The following is a 20,749-nucleotide window of genomic DNA, read 5'->3' on the forward strand; positions in this document are numbered from 1 at the left end:
TTTGTGTTCCACCCGCTGGACGAGCACCTCCTAGACTTCTACCTGAGGAAGAAGATCCTCGGCGAAACGCTTCCTGGTGGTATCATCGTGGAGGCCGACGTCTACGGTGACGACCCCAAGAACCTAACTGGTAAGCGAGTTCTTGGAAGATACCTATCTTTCTCCTTCTAATTCCTTGGTTTTCTGTTGCCCTGTATTCTTGATTTAGAGCTACCGACTTCTTTGGTTTTTCTTGGGTGGTCGCAGCGCGGTATAACATGGCAAACAGGGATTCCGAGTGGTTCTTTTTCGCATCCAGGTCTCGGAGACATCCGGGTGCCGAAGATAGCAAGCGGGTATCCCGGAGTGCGGGCTTGGGACGGTGGAAGGCCACCCAAGGCATCAAGACCGTGCTCGATTCCAAGCGCAAAGTCCTGGGCTCTAAGCAGTGCTTCTGCTATATGGAAAGAAGCCTTTCCGGTGGAGAGAAAAAGAGCATATGGCTCATGGAGGAATATTCCATCCATGGCCTTCCAACAAAAGATTCAAATAAGGTATTCAGATCAACCTAAACAACTCCCGTTATCCCTGTAGCTGCCGTTCTTTTGATTTTGGACATGGATTTCTTTTACCAGCTTCTCCTCTGTTCTGTTTCTGATTGCAGCTGGGTGAGTGGGTCATATGCAAGATCTATCTAACACCGAAAGCTCGCAAGACTCACACCACGACGCTGGAAGATCTACCTGAAATGCAACCGGTCAACCGGACAGCACCGGAGCCCGCAGCAAAAAGGATAAGGATGGAAGAGCCAGAAACAATGAATTCACTTTGGACACACCCCTCCGAGGACATTGCCGGTGATTGCCGGATCCTTCAACCGCCGGACAACCCTCTACCGCAAATAATCTATGTGTCCAATACGCCCGTTGATGGTTGCTCCCCCACACAACCGGCTGGTGACGAGCCATATATCCCAAGTCAGGACGTTGATGGTTGCTTCCCCGCACAACATCCTGGTGACGAGGCACCTATCCCAAGTCAGGACGTTGATGGTTCCTGCCAGATTCACCACAACACCCTATCGCAGTCTGATTCAGTAGTGCCGGAGCTTGTGCAGATGATTCAAGGTTCAGATCATATATCAGGGCTAGGTGGATTTGACCAATTTTTGAAGAATATCAGTGCAGGTAATTCCACCAATGCCTTCTCTCCAGAAATTCTACAAGGTGCTGGTGCGGAGCTTGTGCAGATGATTCAAGGTTTAGATCATATATCAGGGCTAGGTGGCTTTGACCAATTCTCGAAGAATACCAGTGCAGACAATTCCACCATTGCCTTCTCTTCAGAAATTTTGCAAGGTGCTGGTGAGGAGATTGGAGAGATGATACAAGGTTCAGATCATATATCAGGGCTTGGTGGCCTCGACCAATTCTATAAGGATATCAGTGCAGACAGTTCCACCATTACCTTCTCTCCAGAAATTCTGCAAGGTGCTGGTGGGGAGATTGAGGAGACGATACAAAGTTCGGATCATATATCAGGGCTAGATGGCTTCGACCAATTCTTGAAGAATATTAGTGCAGACAATTCTACCATTGCCTTTTCTCCAGAAATTTTGCAAGGTGCTGGTGAGGAGATTGAGGAGACGATACAAGGTTCGGATCATATATCAGGGCTAGATGGCTTCGACCAATTCTTGAAGGATATTAGTGCAGACAATTCCACCATTGCCTTCTCTCCAGAAATTTTGCAATGTGCTGGTGAGGAGATTGAGGAGAGGGCCGCAATCCTTGCGTCACTCGGTGGTAGCCTGCCCACGCCATCAGTTGATGATATACTACGAGAGGTGACTGATGAAGGCTTTAATGTATAATTTATTTTTTCATTATGTAGGTCCTAGAATTGTTTCCCATTACATTTCTTCATAATTATGGGTGCCGCAAAAACGAAGCCCCTAACTATGATGATGTACTAAATGTGCCAATTGGTTGCTATAGAAAAGAACTACGTATGGCTTGATCCCCCTTGGAAAGGGGTACGTAGGCAGCCCGAATAGGTGCAGCCATTGATTTTTGTGAAAAAAATTTAAATTTCAGCATGCTATCACTGCTAGAACTCATAGGAATCTATCAGTGGTATCAGAGCCAGATTCTCAGTTTAAGCTTTTATGTTTTAAAACTTGTTTATCTTTTTGTAAAATAATCTGATAGATCAATCACCAAGCCATCCGGGTCATAGGAGAAAGAAGGGATCATCACCCTCTTTTCCAATTCGATGGGATCTCTTATGGCCTGTAGGGGTGCCATTGTGTTTGATTTTTGAAGATGAACCATAAAAGGTTGACTAAACTCTGTTTTAATCATCGCAATTAAATTTGAAATCATGAACATGTTTAGATTAGATCTAAAGTATTTTTGTAATTGATTTAATTGCTGATTATGCATGATTAACTAGATCTGAAATTTGGATGCATGTGATGCATGTTTATGTTAATATACATAACATGAATAAATCTGAAATCATAAACTTGTTAGATTAGATCTAAATAAAATTTATGATTCATTTAATCTCTGATTTTGAAAGACATATCAGATCTGAAAACTCATGCAAAAGTTGTATAATGTTTAAATTAATTCATGACAGTTTATATATATGATATATGAACATAAAGCGTAATGAATTAAACATGAATTAAAAGGTGAATTACACATGATTAATTATCACACTCAGATCTAAAAAATATTTTAAGAACAGAAAGTTTATAATTAATGTGTAATTAAAAATATTATGCAATGATATAAACTTTCATAAGCTTTACACTTAATTAAAAATTAAGTGATATGAAAATCTAGATCTAGTATTGTAACTCAATTCAATGACAATTACATAAGTATTTGGGCATTTAGGTTAGCTTGAATCAAGTTCTTAAGATTGGGTTAGACCTAAGGTTAGAATCATTCATGGACTAATAGAATTAATTGATCAAATCTAATTAAGTAGTAACTAGATTAGGTTAAGAAAATTCTAGTTCAATTTACAATAGTTATAAATTGATCAAGTCCATGTCTTTGATTAGACCAAGATGGAACTTGATTTAGGCTCAGAGGTAGAGCCCGAGTCATTTGACTAAACAAATCGAAATTGATTAACCAGTCGGTGTCTAAGGTAAGTTTGGCAGATTTGACCGATGGTTTTTAATTGGGAGCTACTCGCACTGATTCGTCTTTGTCGAATCGATGGTTCCTGCCAGATTCACCACAACACCTTTTTGCAGTCTGATTTAGTGGTGCCGGAGTTTGTGTAGATGATACAAGGTTCAGATCATATATCAGGGCTAGGTGGCTTCTACCAATTTTTGAAGAATATCAGTGCAGACAATTCCACAAATGCCTTCTCTCCAGAAATTCTGCAAGGTGCTGGTGAGGAGACTAAGGAGATGATACTAGGTTCATATCATATATCACGGCTAGGTAGCCTCAACCAATTCTCGAAGAATACCAGTGCAGACAATTCCACTATTGCCCTCTCCTCAGAAATTTTGTAAGGTGCTGGTGAGGAGATTGGGGAGATGATACAAGGTTCAGGTCTTATATCAGGGCTAGGTAGCCTCGACCAATTCTCGAAGAATACCAGTGCAGACAATTCCACCATTGCCTTCTCTTCAGAAATTTTGCAAGGTGCTGGTGAGGAGATCGGGGAGATGATACAAGGTTCAGATCATATATCAAGGCTTGGTGGCCTCTACCAATTCTTGAAGGATATCAGTGCAGACAATTCCACCATTGCCTTCTCTCCAGAAATTCTGCAAGGTGCTGGTGAGGAGATTAAGGAGATAATACAAGGTTCGGATCATATATCAGGGCTAGATGGCTTTGACCAATTCTTGAAGGATATATTAGTGCGGACAATTCCACTATTGCCTTCTCTCCAGAAATTTTGCAATGTGCTAGTGAGGAGATTGAGGAGAGGGCCGCAATCCTTGCGTCACTCGGTGATAGCCTGCCCACGCCATCAGTTGATGATATACTAAGAGAGGTGACTGATGAAGGCTTTAATGTATAATTTATTTTTTCATTATGTAGGTCCTAGAATTGTTTCCCATTACATTTCTTCATAATTATGGGTGCCGCAAAAGCGAAGCCCCTAACTATGATGATGTACTACATGTGCCAATTGGTTGCTATAGAAAAGAACTACGTATGGCTTGATCCTCCTTGGGAAGGGGTACGTAGGCAGCCCGAACAGGTGCAGCCATTGATTTTTATAAAAAAAAAATAAATTTCAGCATGCTATCACTGCTAGAACTCATAGGAATCTATCAGTGGTATCAGAGCCAGGTTCTCAGTTTAAGCTTTTATGTTTTAAAACTTGTTTACCTTTTTCTAAAATAATCTGATAGATCAATCACCAAGCCGTCCGATCATAGGAGAAAGAAGGGATCATCACCCTCTTTTCCAATTCGATGGGATCTCTTATGGCGTGTAGGGATGCCATTGTGTTTGATTTTTCAAGATGAACCATAAAAGTTGATTAAACTCTATTTTAATCATCGCAATTAAATCTGAAATCATGAACATGTTTAGATTAGATCTAAAGTATTTTTTTAATTAATTTAATTGCTGATTATGCATGATTAACTAGATCTGAAATTTGGATGCATGTGATGCATGTTTATGTTAATATATGTAACATGAATAAATCTGAAATCATAAACTTGTTTAGATTAGATCTAAATAAAATTTATGATTTATTTAATCTCTGATTTTGAAAGACATATCTGATCTGAAAACACATGCAAAAGTTTTATAATGTTTAAATTAATTCATGATAGTTTATATATATGATATATGAACATAAATCGTAATGATTTAAACATGAATTAAAAGGTGAATTACACATGATTAATTATCAAACTCAGATCTAAAGACTATTTTAAGAACTAAAAGTTTATAATTAATGTGTAATTAAAAAGATTATGCAATGATCTAAACTTTCATAAGCTTTACACTTAATTAAGAATTAAGTGATATGAAAACCTAGATCTAGTATTGTAACTCAATTCAATGATAATTACATAAGTCTTTGGTTATTTGGGTTAGCTTGAATCAAGTTCTTGAGATTGGGTTAGACCTAAGGTTAGAATCATTTATGGACTAATAGAATTAATTGATCAAATCTAATTAAGTAGTAACTAGATTAGGTCAAGAAAATTCTAGTTCAATTTACAATAGTTGTAAATTAATCAAGTCCATGTTTTTTATTAGACCAAGATGGAACTTGATTTAGGCTCAGAGGTAGAGCCCGATTAAAATTGATAAACCAGTCGGTGTCTAACGTAAGTTTGGCAGATTTGACCGATGGTTTTTAATTGGGAACTACTCGCACTGATTCGTCTTTGTCGAGTTGATGGTTCCTGCCAGATTCACCACAACACCTTATTGCAGTCTGATTTAGTGGTGCCAGAGCTTGTGCAGATGATACAAGGTTCAGATCATATATCAGGGCTAGGTAGCTTCGACCAATTTTTGAAGAATATTAGTGCAGGCAATTCCACCGATGCCTTCTCTCCAGAAATTCTGCAAGATGCTGGTGAGGAGACTAAGGAGATGATACAAGATTCATATCATATATCAAGGCTAGGTAGCCTCAACCAATTCTCGAAGGATACCAGTGCAGACAATTTCAATATTGCCCTCTCCACAGAAATTTTGCAAGATGCTGGTGAGGAGATTGGGGAGATGATACAAGGTTCAGGTCTTATATCAGGGCTAGGTAGCCTCGACCAATTCTCGAAGAATACTAGTGCAGACAATTCCACCATTGCCTTCTCTTCAGAAATTTTGCAAGGTGTTGGTGAGGAGATCGCGGAGATGATACAAGGTTCAGTTCATATATCAAGGCTTGGTGGCCTCGACCAATTCTTGAAGGATATCAGTGCAGACAATTCCACCATTGCCTTCTCTCTAAAACTTCTGCGAGGTGCTGGTGAGGAGATTAAGGAGACAATACAAGGTTCGGATCATATATCAGGGCTAGGTGGCCTCGACCAATTCTTGAAGGATATTAGTGCAGACAATTCCACCATTGCCTTCTCTTTGGAAATTTTGCAAGGTGCTAGTGAGGAGATTGAGGAGAGGGCCGCAATCCTTGCATCACTCGGTGATAGCCTGCGCAGGCTATCAGTTGACGATATACTACGAGATATGACTGAAGAAGGCTTTAATGTATAATTTATTTTTTCATTACGTAAGTCCTAGAATTGCTTCCCATTACATTTCTTCATAATTATGGGTGCTGCAAAAGCGAAGCACTTAACTATGATGATGTACTAAATATGCCAATTGGTTGCTATAGAAAAGTCATGCACTTGTCTTTACATACTTCATGGCAACATATGTCCCACTTTTTTTTTTACTGCAAGAAACAAAAATTTGTTGGAAAAATATTTAAGGTGAAATATGTGTTATTTGTCTATATATGTCCAAAGTATTTTCCATGCTGCTATTTAATGTCCTAGACAAGAAAAAGTTCGATAAATTGCTATGTGTCTGCATGTATATTTGTATGTACCTGCATCCATTTCTACGATTGTTGTGTCGCATATACGAAAGATGTATCATGTTTTACTAGCTCTTTTTTGTTTCCTTCTGGGTTGATGTATTCAAAATCCTTCAATTCTATACTTTTCGCAAATATTTTGTTATTGATTTGAGTTAATCTTATCAATAGTTGGTAGATTTTGCATATGTCAAGTTTCGCCAACTAGTACCTGAGGGCATATCAGCCGGCAACTGGTTTGGTAGGATACGGGTCCCTATTGTGCCGCTTTAGGGCAAATTGACATTAGTAGAATTGGAGAGGGAGGGCAAATTAACAAAGAGAGAACCGGAGAGTGAGGAGGAGAGGAAAAAGGAGAGAGAGAACAAGAGATGGGGAAAGAGAGGGGGAAAAGGCTTTGCAGAATCGAGGTTTAGAAAGTAATTCATCATATCAGGCCTATGTACACAACATACATACACCCTGTTGTGCTATGTAACAGAGTCGCAACATAAAGAAGTTGCTAAATGATACAAGAAAATTAACAACGAGACTATCAAACTATGACATAATTGTCTAATTTAAGAAAAATTTCAACCAGGTTACCCCCACATATCCAATAAAACTCAATTAATTAATGGAAAAACTCTCATAATTTCTCCATTTCTTACTTTTGTTGTGATCTCCAGATGATGCCAAAGCTCTCCATCATGTTTCTTTAGAAGCTGTGACAACTTAGCAATTGCAGAACAAATTCCAACAATGCTGTTGTCAAGTTTCTGACAGAAATTGTCCTTGAATCCACGTAATAACTAAACAAAACAAAAGAATGCGTCTCCTTCAGCGTAAGCCTGTGTGTAGATCAAAATGGCAGAATAGTAAAGAATTTGAGAAATGAAAAGCATAAAACAACTATCATTAAACTTTACAATTTGAGAATGTTTCCAGTGTAAACTTTCAGTGTACGGAATCAACACCCACCATCATTAAACTTTACAATTTTTTTATAAAAAATTCAAGCTCGATAATTTTACTCTATCAATAATTGCAATTCCTAAATGAGGTCTATATTTTGCTTGGATTTAACAATATTTAATGAAATGATGGTTGATCAAAACAACCAATCTTAAGTAAGAAAAATTATAAATTCTTCTTTATCCAAGAGAGTGACATCAAGAGAAAAGGTGCATGAGGAAAAAGGCTGGGTAAAGGAGGGAGATTGAGGTAGGTAAAGGAGCACAGAATGAGGGCAATAAGAGACAAATACACATGTGGAGAATAATAAGAACACTACTTATGCAACACAATGTGCAGCCAGCAAATACGGTTGAAATCATCACTTGTCCTAAAAGCTTAAGCTTATAGGATGAGGTATATTTGTTTATATATTTTATATTTTCTAACACTCCCCCTCACATGTGGGCCGGACTTTTCTTAATGGGCGAGCCCAATATGTAAAATTTCTTTAATAATGGGGTTAAAGAGTATGGAGACAGTGTTCGAACTCAGGACCTTTGCTCTGTTACCACTTACCATGGTAAAATCACCATTTTTCCTAAAAACTTAAGTTTATAGGATGATGTAGATTTATTTATATATGTTATATTTTCTAACAGATACTATAACCAACTAGATCATTAGAGACAATATCAAATTTTAGTCAGATGTCTATATTTGTAGTAAATAATTCCAATATATTTCCTTATTCATGAGGCCTATTTCAAGTATGATTTTATATTGGGTTTAATGCCTGTTTGGGTTGGGGGTTTAGTCTTATATATACTTCTAATGCATTGTATGAAGGTAACCTTTTGATATGTTAATAATAATTTTTAGAGAGAACTTCCTTCACTAGATGAAGGGTTCTTCAACCCAAATGGCTTCAATTTGTGTGCCGGCTACGAAGTTAAATCCTGGTGATCAAATCATCTTTAATCCTTCCTGCGGCATCAACTATGCTCAAGAGGGCATTGTTGCAAAATTTGCGGAATTAAAAAAATGCAAACAATTATAGTTTATTGCTTAAATGAGTAGTTCTAGAAATAATTAATTTGTTTGCAAATGCATGCAGATATACCTAAAAGTATGTGATATTCGCAAATAAAACATGAATCCACAATTTGCTTAATAAACACCTCTGCTTTGGAAAATAGCCCTAGCTCACACTTCGGGATGTTGTAGAGGATAGCCATCACACGAAAACTGGGCTTGGAAATGAGGAGCCTTGACTTGTTAATTTGAAACATTATTTTTCCTGAAAAGGGTGCATTAAAATCTAACAAAAAGGGAGCACTAAAAGCTAGGCTATGCTCTAGCCTTTTTTTTAAATTTTCTTGCTCTCTTGTTACTCTATTAATTCTTTTATTTTTTTTCCTCTTTCTGTTCTTCTAATAATTCTCCCCGAGCTCGCATCTGTTCTTCTAATAATTCTCCCCGAGCTCGCATGGTTCACAAATAAATCGAACAGTACAGAGCATATAGAACCATATCGGTACTAAGCTAGTATGTAGTATGGAAGATGTACCGACTCTCAGTACACCGAACCAACTCCTGTGCTGGGCATACCAACACAAGTAGCACCAATATAGGGCTGAGGTCTAAGACGGCGTACCTTATTTCTTAAACTCCTTGGAAATAACGAAGGAATGGCCATAATTTGCCATTATAACCAAAACAGAAAAAGCAGTTACGAAGAAATAGGACTATTAAAAAAAAATACTTAAACCATTATTTTTCATAAATACCCATAGACATGATAAAAATATTTTGCAATCAGCTGAAAAAAAATTATTTTTTCCATTGCAGTGCAAATATTTGATTTTTAAAATATTATTTTATTAGGGAACAGTGTCATAGTAGCCCTTATTTCATACCATCGTCACCAGGGGTGAAAACTCAGACTCGTTTGATTCAGATGCATACATATTAAATAACCAAATGTGTGGAATTGAAATGAAAAATGCAGAAGACTGGGTTACATGATGATACAAAAAAGTAAAAGCTGTCAATAGTAAGAGCTGCCCTCCACCGTTATACATGCAGCAATCTTCTATATAACATGAACTGACAACATACATATATATATATATATATATATATATATATATATATATATATATATATCCTACAAAATTTTCTGATCACAGAAACATGTTCAAAAGGAAAGTGTAGAGTAGGACATCAATCCAATAAACCTATTCAGTTGGGCTCAGCAGCTGTGTAAAGTGCAAACGGCATCAATAGCTAGGACCTTCATAAATTCATCATGGCAAGGACGGAATCATAACTTTATTAAAGGAAAAGAAGATGACCCGCCCATGATCCACATAGCAGAACTTAAGGGGAACGCCATTACACTTCTTCTCTAGATTTTCTACATCTACTATTGAGGGCGGTTTATACCTGCAGAGACAATATTTCAAGAACATGCAATTAAAGATGGATTGAAATCATAATGACTACAAGAGATGTTTTACACAATGTTAAAAAAAGCTTAAGAAAATGGGAACCACATCAGAAGAATGGCATGATGAAAAGCAACCAACCCATAAAAAACGAGAAACCAAGAAAGAAAAAGAAAGTATGACATCTGCACTTGTACTCAGAGATCTTCTCCACCAACGAAATAGGAACCTCTATCCAAGTCAGGTTGTGTTAAATAAGAGTTTAGCATTAGAGTCTCCAATTGGTCATTATGACTGCAGGCATACGTCTTTGGTAATGGTTCTCTCTATTCACTTGATTCATGAAGCCCATAAACTAGTTATTTGGACTTGGATTGAACAAAATGTTAGACACACTGCATCTTTCAAATTAGAAGTAATAAAAACTTGGTTCTGGCTTCCCTGATATAGAACTGATCTTTAGAAGAATGTAACTGTGTGTTGAACTCTCCAGCAGGGCAGCTTTGATAAAAGAGGTCTGCCATGAAAAGTTGGAGATTAGTTGGTGGGAACTGAAACCCTCCTCCTAAGCTATGCACTTTATATTCATGCAACCAAGAAGGAACCTAAGAGATTTAACCAAACATAATGACCACTCAGCCAATCTGGACAAAGCTCCACATAAAAGACTTTGTTCCAGATCTATAGTTCTAAGTATATAGAGCAGATTGCTTGTGATGCTATTTAGTTTTGACATCATCTTTTTAGATGAGCCTGAAGGTCATTAGTGTTCTGAGATGGCCTCACTTGGCTTGGATAATTTGAAAGCTTGGGATTGGGAATTTGTGTTACCCCGATGCTTGAAAACCTTTTTTTTTTCATGATTGAACACCTGGACACAGACACTTCAAATCAGTGAACCATGATGACGTCATGGTCACATAACAAATTTTGGCACCTATACCTAAACGTTAACAAGTCTAGTATAACATTTGGCAAAAAATTTATGAATTGTCTGAAATTACAAAAGAACTGATCCAACAAACTACACACAAATATTCATATATATTTAAGCAAACATATACTTTCAGCATTTTCCCATGTCCGATCTCTTGAAAGATCCAATATCCAACACTTCTAGATGCTTCAATACTTGACACCCATGTCATGTGTCCAAGTAACATAGCTTAAAATAGCACTTCCGTAACTTTCAACAATTCATAAACATAAGTTGATAGGTGGTTGCACGGAAGAAAGAGAAAGATGATGAATAAAACAGAGAGGTTATGCTCAAAGTAGAGAAGAAACCTAACAAGGACAAATATGTAATAGTATAGACACCAAGAAGAGTAAAAATTGGTCAAAACTTGATTACATTCAGCACAACACTACAATTTCACAAGTATTTCTCACAAAATTGCCAGTCATGGGACTCTTATAAGAAACCCTCTTACCGGCAATAAGCATGGAAGAAAATGATACAGATGTAAGATTCTTATGTTATGTTAATAAGCATGAGTTAAGATTTCTGTCAATTTTACTTCCTAAAACTCCATTAGCTCTTTTAAAACCATTTTGAGATATAAATCTTATAATTGCCTATTATTTTGATGTAACGAAAAACATGGCATAATAATATACTGACAACTCCTAGTCTTTATCCATCTCTGTCAAATAGATATAACCCATTCAGAGAGGAAAGAATACACTCTATCCAGCTTCTCTCATCTGCCCAACATATTATTCAGCATCTAATCTCTAGAAAAATCTTATTCACTCCTAAAAATTTTCTGTCCTTTTTTTTCCACATTTCTTTTTAACTAAATGTTCATTGCACATGCATCTAGCCTAAAGCTGTCAAAAGATGAAAGCATCTGAAATATAAAGTGAGAAACCAGAGATACGATAGTAAGTTGATGTATGCATGAAAATGTTGCAGCTTTTTCCAGTACCAGTAGCACTAAGATATGCTATGAAAATTTGGAAATTTACTGATGAAACCTTGAACAATAAATTAATATTTGTCAAGTTAATATAACAAACATCACAAACATCAAATAGAGAAAGGATTGCATAAGCAGAGAGTTTTGTAAATTTATATCAAAATCATATCATTAGAGCTTGTCACCCTACAATGGGCCATAAAAGTCAACACAATTTGAGTCAGCTTTTAGGCCATCCACAATCAAATCTGATCAGCTTATAGTTCAGAACAAAGAAGACTGGTTTTTAATATCATGGAGGATTAGTCATAAGTGTTTCAATTGACAAAAACAACATAATCACTAAGCTAAATGAGAAAATGAAGTTACATGGTTCTGATTTTATCTTCTATTGTTGACTATGACCCTATGAAAGTAGGTCACATTACAAAGGGAGTTACAAAGCAAAGCATGAAGAAAGAGACTGCTACTAAAAGGTCAACTATCTTGATCATTCAAAGTTTCAAACAATCATGGCACTCTGACATTGGTAAAGAAAATCACAACTCTAGCAATATTACTTATTTTATTAAAAAACATGAAAGTATATACAGTTTCACAATCTCTTAGCCAAGGAAAGATGTCATGAATCTCCCTCCATATCTCACAGTGTAATGATTAACATGCATGCTCAAAAGTTTTAGCTTCTGTTTTTCGATGCTATTCTTTATTTCATTCACACTACTAGAATAATCCTAAGTCCTAACCTTCAACATCATTTTTGCATGCACCAAATCTTGCAAACCTCCCAAGCCACCAAAATCTCATCCGTTATTCTAGCGATAGTACCACTAAATTACTTGTATCAAGACAACTAGAGTTCTAGCAATCCTTCCTCATCCTTTACCTACTCTATGCCTCAGCACCGAACCATTTAAGATGGTACTTTCGAAAAGATATGTTATTTGAACTCATCTTTATCACTAAAGCACTTTCTCAAGCTACATTTATCCATGCAGTTTATGTACACAAGAGTCAAGATCAAGGTTCGCCGTCTCGGTACCGAACCCCGTTCCGGTGCCACACTAGTACAATGACGGTACAGTATCGAATAAATTTTTTTTGGTGTACCGAGTGTCGGTACGCCATCCATATTAGGTATCGGTACCGAACCGCTACAGTACAGTATGCCACGTACCGTCCGATTTAGGCCGGTATAATAAACCATGGTCAAAATCTTTTAGTATATATCCTGCCCTTCTGCAACCATTTCACAAAAATATCAACTCTTTCTCTTTGATAGACTCCATAAAATCTTGTGACCACGGTCTGAAAATAAATTGTTGAACACCTCCATAGTCATTTGCCTCTTCACATCTTCCCTATGTGTTCATCCTTGGTGGCTAGACTTGGGATACTTCTTTCGTTTTTTTATTTTTCAGGTACCATAAATCAAAGATTTTATTTTTCTTTTAAATACTAGCAAGAGAAGTAAGAAAACAGGTGCGACTCTTGCTTAGAAAGTGGAAGGGGAGTCATTGGTCAAAATTAATGTTTCTAAAAGGTTCCTTGTCAATACATTTTATAAAACTTAAGCTGAAAATTGAAGTTCTCATTGTTCGTTTCTATCTGAAACTCTTTTTGTCGGAATGTTTCTTAAGATTATATTATATATTTGTCATACCATTCATGATGTGTTTTTTCTAGAGTTACTTAAAAAAGTATATTATATTTTAGATTTGAGGTATTTCACACTAAAATATAATCTTATCAAATTCAATAACAGCTATTTTCTTTCCTTAAACTGCATTAAAATCAGAAAAAAGAAAAGGGAAAAATCAATCATGGAGTTTAATGGACATGATTGCAATGGAGACTAGTCTTTAAAAGTTAAACAAAGAAAAGACACTGTTACCAGCATCATTTCCACTGGCACAGGAAAATAAATATAGAAATCAGAAAAAAGTGGAAAGTATTTGTTATGTAACCAAAAACAACAACTTAGTTTCTCTAGGCTCTGGGATTTAGTTCGTGCCTTGTAATTTTCTTTCTTTCTGCCTCCTTTGAGGCTTGTTGTTCTTCATTCTTTATTGTTTAATAAATTTGGGTGCATTCTACCCTCTCTTCCCCTCAACAAAAAAAAAAGAGGAAAAAAAAGTTATGAAGCTTAAGAAACTTCTTGACCTTGCGAGCCAGATTCACAAGAGGACCCTTTATGATTCTTGAACATTAGTATCAATCTTTAACAACCTTAGAAAACCAAAGGCAGCTGTATCTATGGAAATGCCAGACTCTGGTATGGAATTTAAGGCAACAGAAAAGAATTTCCTAAAGTCCTAATGATATCAACTTTGGTGCAAAAAATTTTCCAAGCCTAAGACAAAGTGCAGTATTTTATTTATTCTATTGTGATGACCATGCGGATCATATGGCAAACACAACCTAATGAGAAGATGTGAAATAATAAGGAGGAATTTAAGTGTTGTTAATTTGTTATCAATTTTAAGGAAAAGAAAACCTTGGACAGGAAAACCATGAAAAAATATGACCATGTAACATCAAATAGATGGGTCATACCTATTATATATGTCTGTCTTCATGTTTATCCAATGAAAGAGATGCACAGCAGAGAATACAATGTGATTCGACTTAGTACATTCTATTAGGCAAGATAGATTAATGATCTAGAGAAGTTTAAAAAATTATACGAGATAACTATACAGCCTAAGGTTGCTTTTTTATTAACCATCTATTTTGGATATTAAATCTACCTGACCAGGCAAAGAATAAAACTTGGATCACCCGGGGAAGATTTTCTAAACTTGCTGTTGGGTAGATATACATCAAAAGTTGGAGTAATGTCATTAATCTGCATATCTTTAAGCATCTGAATGATGGGAATACTTTCCCCCACTTCCCTGTTGGGCCTCCCATCAATGTCTAGCGTGCTTTGAAGCAAGTTATTGTTGCAACAGATCATTTTATTCTTCATAGTCCATGGAAGACCATGGCGTCCAACAATGTATCCAAGCAGCTTCAGGTGCTTGTAAGCTTCAAAGGACTCCCAAGAACACCCATACTTTCCTTCTGCTATCTTCTTATATACATCTTTTATGCTAAGGCTTGTATCATCAACATCCAGGAGAAGAAGTGCCCCTCTTTCAGCTAAAAACCTACAACCAAATTCAAATAACTTGAGGCTGTGAACTTGCAAGTGAGAAGCAGAAAGATAGTAGATCTTTGTTTTTCATAGGAAACTATAGGCAAAGAGTGCCCAAAGGTATTTATCAAAGTGAAATGAAGAGTTACAAAAAAAAAAAGGAAGAAAAGAAAGACCCCTGCAAGAAGGATATTTGTAGTAAATCAAGTCCCTTAACTTCAATCCATTTGAATAAAATTCTTACGGCAAAAAGTGCCCGAGTAGATCACTTAGTTTCAAATTATGCAGCCAGCAGAAACTCCTGCATCATTCCCTCAAATACCAAGTTATAATAACACATACCAAGTAAGAAAGAAAAACAAATCGACCAGTTTATCTTTCAATCGATATGTTCGATGAGCATGAACTTTCAGTGAGTCCATAAAAGAAATTCCCTTTCACTTGAGATGTCTTTTAATAACTGAGCAAGTCACCCATAGACCAGTTAATAGGATTATTATTGACTATGTATTACAGTACTAAAGTTGCTGACTGACCAACTGTAGTTTACTTACTACCATCTTTTCACCACAGAGCTACCACACTATCTTGAAAACCTAAAGAACTTACAAAAGAAATCACCAATGTAACCTAGACTATAATTACAGGCCAAAGGGTTGAGAAAGTTGCTGAGTTTATAGATTTTTAAGCATACTGTTCAAGTCCGTACATGGAAAAGAACTGAACAGCAATTAAATCTGACACAAAGAAGCACAATCAGATTGAAACTAAGGCATGCAAAAAGTAGCATAGGCTAAGTCTAGGTCAAAAAAAAATGATGGAATTTAGGGGTTTGTACTAAGTTATCATAGAGGAGGACAAGGAGGAAGAAGGAGAATAGGCTCCAGGATTGCATGCCAGGAAGAAGAAATAACATGAGATCCCCCATAACTAAAATTATTTATTTTGATATCTTCTCAATTACATGTCAAAACAAGTTTCTGAAATCTATCTCAATCATCCATCTATTGCTGATAGACAAGTCATCTAGAAGAAGGGCATAATAGTATACTAAATAAGACATTCCTTGACAACCTACTTCAGAGCGAGCGAGCGAGTGAGCGAGCGCGAGAGAGAGAGAGAGAGAGAGAGAGAGAGAGAGAGAGAGAGAGAGATCTAAATTCTCAAACAGCAATTATCTTCTTTGACTATCAAATAAAAAGATGGTCTACCAGCATAACAAGCATTATTTATAGCAAAACTAACAAGGAGAAGGAAAAGGGATGTGTCTCAGGTTTTGGAATGAATTATACCAATAGCAATTATACCGCACAGCCCTTGTGATCTAAGGTGACCATATGCTTAAGAAGGAGAAATGTGAAGGAAAGAATCATATGAAAGACATGGGAACAAGTAGCGTATTATGGTAGGAGTAGAATTTAGCATAAAATGAGATGCACCTAAGAGAGGAAACGAATTAACATCTAAATGTTCAAATGGGGCAAATGGGTCCATGTCCAAAGAATTGTAACAGTTTTAAAACAGATACAGTATAGAGGGAACGTATGATGGTAGAATATACATAAAATGAACAAGAGTAGCAAAGGTTATGACAGAGAGGTGCCTGATAGTAAGTATGTAAAATGAAAAGCCATCTTAGAAAGCAATAACAATATCGAAGAAGCCACATGATGCAGGACAAACTCACTTTGACACTGATCAAGGAGAAGGATAGAACATCAGGTTGCCTGTACTTTTCCTCCCCAACAGAGCGATTTCAGCAGGCTGACTCAAAAGGTTTATCTAAGCAATAATTGTTTAAGCTCAAACCAGGTTAAGTCCCTAGTCTTAATCCCTGACTAACAGGGCTTCTAAAATCCAGAAATGAGCAATTAATTTATGTCTTTATTGTTATCAAGATAATTTTGTTTCAAGTTGAACTTGAGGCTCATAAATGTGCAAAAAATCAAAAATTCAAGTTTCTCTATAAAATTTTAAAAAAAAAGATATTGGATTTAGTAATAATTGAAAAGTAGCAGCTCAAAGTACCAATACACGACAAAAAGCTGGAATTTTGATGTAAGATGGCACAAAATAACATCTTAATCTCAATGGATTCACCCCAAAGGCTGACACACACATGGATTTTCAACAAAATAATTGTTGTTTGAACAATGATACCCATGAACAAGGGGTAAAGAATACAAACCCAACTATTTGAAAGCTACTCAAGAACTTGAAATGAAAGCAAAAATCGAATATTGATGAAAGGGCAGTGAACATTAACATCTAAAGCTACATTATATAACCTAAAAAATCAGCATACTTACAGGATTTCCTCAATGTGGCAATACAGCTTGCCGCTCCGGATGATACCGGTGGTCGTCCACATGCTGCCTTTCTTCTCTATCACTTTCCCCATCCCCATCACTTCGTCCCACTGTGCCCGAGATATCTCCTTCCTTCTCTTCATCCAACGACCAAGAAATTAAACCAGAAGTTGTCTATAAGAAATGCGTATATATTTTGAGCCGAATACCTGAACTGAAGTTTGGAAGCAGATGGCTTGGTGATACCGGTAGATAAGAAGGGGTTCAGGTGGTGCTCTTCCTCTTCCTCTTCTTCTTCCCCTTGTACTCTTCCTCTTCTTCCTGTTGGAGTCTTAGCCGGTGAGTCCATCACTGGATTCCGAACGCCCTCGGAGAGAGTACCACGTCAAAGCTTCGGCAAGTCAAGGGCAAGGATTTGCCGGGCCTCGGGCTACATTAAATCTCTATATAATTTTCAACTGGCCAACCCGGGGCGGCCCAATGCATTTGGGGGCTAAGACAAACTCACTGGAGGAGGTATTTTTTAAAAAAAATGATAATTTTTTTTAATAAATATAAAATACATTAAAAATTTATTTAAAAATAATTCGTCTAGCTTTTTGAGATGTAAAATTACTAATCAAACTTTTGTACTCAATATTCATTAAAATACTATTTTCAATCTCATGGAGTTTTTTTTTTCAAGTAGGAAAGCAACTCATGTTAACAATAATAACATAAATGAATCACTAAATTTAGACAACAATATATCCAAGAAAAAACTCCAGAAGACAGAAAACACACATATCTAAACAGTCGTAAGAAATTAATTCACAACATATTCATGAATTTTAAAAAAACAGGTAACCTAGATTTTACTAGACCCAATCAACCAAGTTAAAAAGAGCTTAAGAACTCGATGCATAAAATAATGAGAATATGTTACAAGGGAAAGAAAAGGATTAGGAAAAGAAGAATCATAAGTACAGATTCTCATAGACAAGTAATATCTGGCCTCGAGTGAAGTAAAAGATACAGAAAAGGAGGAGATGGACAAGTACTGAAGTACACCTTCGTTCCTTGATGCCCACAAATACAGCATCTCTCAAGGTACCATACCATATGCTTTCTCCAATTTAACATGAGCTCGTTTTCAGTTTTCTTATCTTGTTCCATCACACTCTTTAGTATCATACTCTATATTGTTGATTCAATTCCACAAAAGTTGGTACAATTATGTGCATAACTCTTACAAAAAAATGACATGGAAATTGCTTTATGTAACCAACCATAACCATGGAAAATCAAGATTCCAAGAAAATCAAAATTCTTGAGTTGTTTTATCACTAATGACCGAAAAATCTGCCCAATGGACTAATAACACTGTTTGCAGAAATTTTCACCAAAAACAGAACAATCGTGCACCTTTAGCAGGAGACTAAATAAATCCTTCTTTTATTTAAACATCAAAAGGCAAAAGGAACGAAAAAGAACAACAAAAAGAGAGAGGACGCCACTGAAACAGAGGAATTTAAGGCCGAGGAGGAAGCCGAGATGGTGAGATAAGGTGGAGGCACGGCTTCACCAGGAAGTTGGAAGATAAAAAAAGTTCCGAGCAAGACGATTAGAACTTAGAAGAGAAGAGAGACTCTTCGCCCTCCCTAAAGCGGATCGGAAGACTAGATAAGGAGAAGAAGAGAGAGAGAGAGAGAGAGAGAGAGAGAGAGAGAGAGAGAGAGAGGAGAGAGAGTTATATCAAGATCCAGAATGGAAGACGACGACGCCGCGCTGGAGAAGAGTGGGTGTTTTTACTATTTCACGGCGGGGGTTTGGGAACGGCACGGGTTCCTCTGTTTCAGTGAAATAGCTCTACGCCTCCAGGGACTTTCAAGTAAACGCGTCCAAAATACAATATAAAAAATAGAAAATTTGCGAGGAAGACCTTAATCATTTGACGGAGATATGGTGTTCGGTGGAATCTTTATTGCCGAAGGCTGGACTGGTCGAGAGAGGAGACCGTCGAGACGGGAGTAGACGAGGGGGCGGAAACGAGAAGCCTTGTCGCCGTTGTCGGGGTGAGCAGATGGCCGGTGGCCTGGCGGGGTGGCGGGTTATCGAGTTGAGGCGAGGAGGAGAAGCCCTACTTCCCTTCCTAATCGGAGAGACATGCTAGGGATCCAAGGGGTGGGATAGGGAATTAATCTTGGAAAATATTAAGGACACCTCAGGTAGTATGATTGGGTTCGGGCCGGAGCCGGACTGGGTCATTGTAAACACAAGCCCGAACTGTTCAAAGGAGCCTAAGCTCATCCAAAATGTGCGGAGCTCGAGTAGGCCGCGCAAGATTTGAGCAGCAGCTCTAGTCTCAGTGGTTATGGTTTCGACATTAGTTCAAGCACGATGCGACTCGTACTAGTTATAAACACAGTTCAAAAACCTAATGCCTTGCTGGCCTCTTGGTGTAAAATAGGTGGATGTTTGATCCTAACCAGGGATCGTCGGTCCGGCTAGAGCTAGAAGTCGGCGCATGTAGAATCTTCATCTTCGAGGCTCGATAACAAAATATCATATTGAAGAAATTAGTACGAGGGACGCCCCGTGCGATCGAATGGGTGAGTGCATCAAAATTCATGCGACTTTTCGTCGAGCACTTGGGATCCATTGGAGATGGGTGATTGGAACACCAGTTTGACGAGGGAGACAGTGGTGGACGAGGGTGCAGGGCTTGATCGGCCAAAGAGCCGTCTAGAAGCGGAGATCGGCTACTCTCGACGGCAGCCAAGAAGCTTCCCTCATCGTCGACGGTGGCACAGATGCCACCCCAGCAACCGGTGCGGACCAACCACTGGATATTGGAGAAGGAGCTTGAGGTCCTCTAGCGGCACTTCATGGAGGTACTCGAGCTACCATCGAAGTGGGTGGGGAAGATTAGAAGGGCATGGTCTTCGACGACAGTGATTGTTTGTAGCTTGGGCGGCGAGTCCCGACAGAGTGGGTAGCTCGAGAGTTATGTCTCAAGGAAAAGCTTGATTATAAGGTAGAGGCTTTCCTGATGGTGGAGGAGCACTAGACCTTCCGATTCAAGAGCGAGGGTGACTAGGATTTGGTGTTGCCAACGACCCATAGCTGGTGGCGGGCCAACTACTGGCCATGGAGAGAGATGGGTGCCGGACTTTGTTCCCGACATCAACTCCATGAACCGAGTGGTGGTATGGATCCGGCTCCTTTGTCTCCCTCTGGAATATTGGGACAGGGACTCGATCTGGATATCATGGTGGCGGTTGGCCTCTGGCCCTGGATGGATTCATTGACCAGCTTCAAAAGTTCGGATATGCCAGGGTTAAGGTGGAACTCAATGCCCTAAACCCTCTCAAACCTGTTTTCATCAAAGGGGAGTCGCAGAACTTCTGGCAGGCTTTCGTTTATGAAAATCTACCAGCATTTTACTACGGTTGTGCTCGGATCGGTTATATGAAGGAT

At 37.8% G+C, this 20,749-nt stretch overlaps 2 protein-coding genes across 8 annotated transcripts; one reads left to right on the forward strand and one right to left on the reverse strand.

The window, feature by feature from the left end:
* Positions 1 to 206: 206 nt before the first annotated feature.
* LOC149751557 (uncharacterized) lies at positions 207 to 1,955 on the forward strand. Its single transcript, XM_089926821.1, has 2 exons — positions 207 to 533; positions 644 to 1,955. Exons 1-2 carry the CDS (start codon positions 258 to 260, stop codon positions 1,850 to 1,852), a joined length of 1,485 nt encoding a protein of 494 aa, XP_089782947.1. The 5' UTR covers positions 207 to 257; the 3' UTR covers positions 1,853 to 1,955.
* Positions 1,956 to 9,404: 7,449 nt separating this feature from the next.
* On the reverse strand, positions 9,405 to 19,478 carry LOC103716133 (uncharacterized). Of its 7 annotated transcripts, none has more exons than XM_089926590.1 (5): positions 19,212 to 19,478; positions 17,500 to 17,611; positions 17,291 to 17,422; positions 14,593 to 14,994; positions 9,405 to 9,918 (listed from the first exon to the last, which is right to left on the reverse strand). In XM_089926590.1, exons 3-5 carry the CDS (start codon positions 17,386 to 17,388, stop codon positions 9,780 to 9,782), a joined length of 639 nt encoding a protein of 212 aa, XP_089782716.1. In that variant the 5' UTR covers positions 17,389 to 17,422; positions 17,500 to 17,611; positions 19,212 to 19,478; the 3' UTR covers positions 9,405 to 9,779. The 7 variants fall into 7 exon arrangements, with proteins under 7 accessions (XP_089782716.1, XP_089782717.1, XP_088564820.1 ...); XM_089926591.1 differs by having other exon boundaries at positions 17,291 to 17,427; XM_088708694.2 differs by having other exon boundaries at positions 17,500 to 17,720.
* Positions 19,479 to 20,749: the final 1,271 nt, after the last annotated feature.

Source organism: Phoenix dactylifera, chromosome 12 (assembly GCF_051530095.1).
Source record: "Phoenix dactylifera cultivar Ajwa chromosome 12, Ajwa_hap1_PhDact_Kaust_v1.1, whole genome shotgun sequence".
Taxonomy (NCBI): domain Eukaryota; kingdom Viridiplantae; phylum Streptophyta; class Magnoliopsida; order Arecales; family Arecaceae; genus Phoenix; species Phoenix dactylifera.

What these genes read in the sequence shown, in the direction of transcription:
- LOC149751557 (XM_089926821.1), top strand. Translation starts at nt 258, where the DNA reads ATGGCAAACAGGGATTCCGAGTGGTTCTTTTTCGCATCCAGGTCTCGG. An exon ending in CAACAAAAGATTCAAATAAG is followed by an intron (nt 534 to 643) that starts GTATTCAGATCA and finishes TTCTGATTGCAG; the next exon opens with CTGGGTGAGTGGGTCATATG.
- LOC103716133 (XM_088708694.2), bottom strand. Translation starts at nt 17,639, where the DNA reads ATGGACTCACCGGCTAAGACTCCAACAGGAAGAAGAGGAAGAGTACAA. An exon ending in GCTTCCAAACTTCAGTTCAG is followed by an intron (nt 17,423 to 17,499) that starts GTATTCGGCTCA and finishes GATGAAGAGAAG; the next exon opens with GAAGGAGATATCTCGGGCAC. An exon ending in TGCCACATTGAGGAAATCCT is followed by an intron (nt 14,995 to 17,290) that starts GTAAGTATGCTG and finishes ATTTGGTTGTAG; the next exon opens with GTTTTTAGCTGAAAGAGGGG.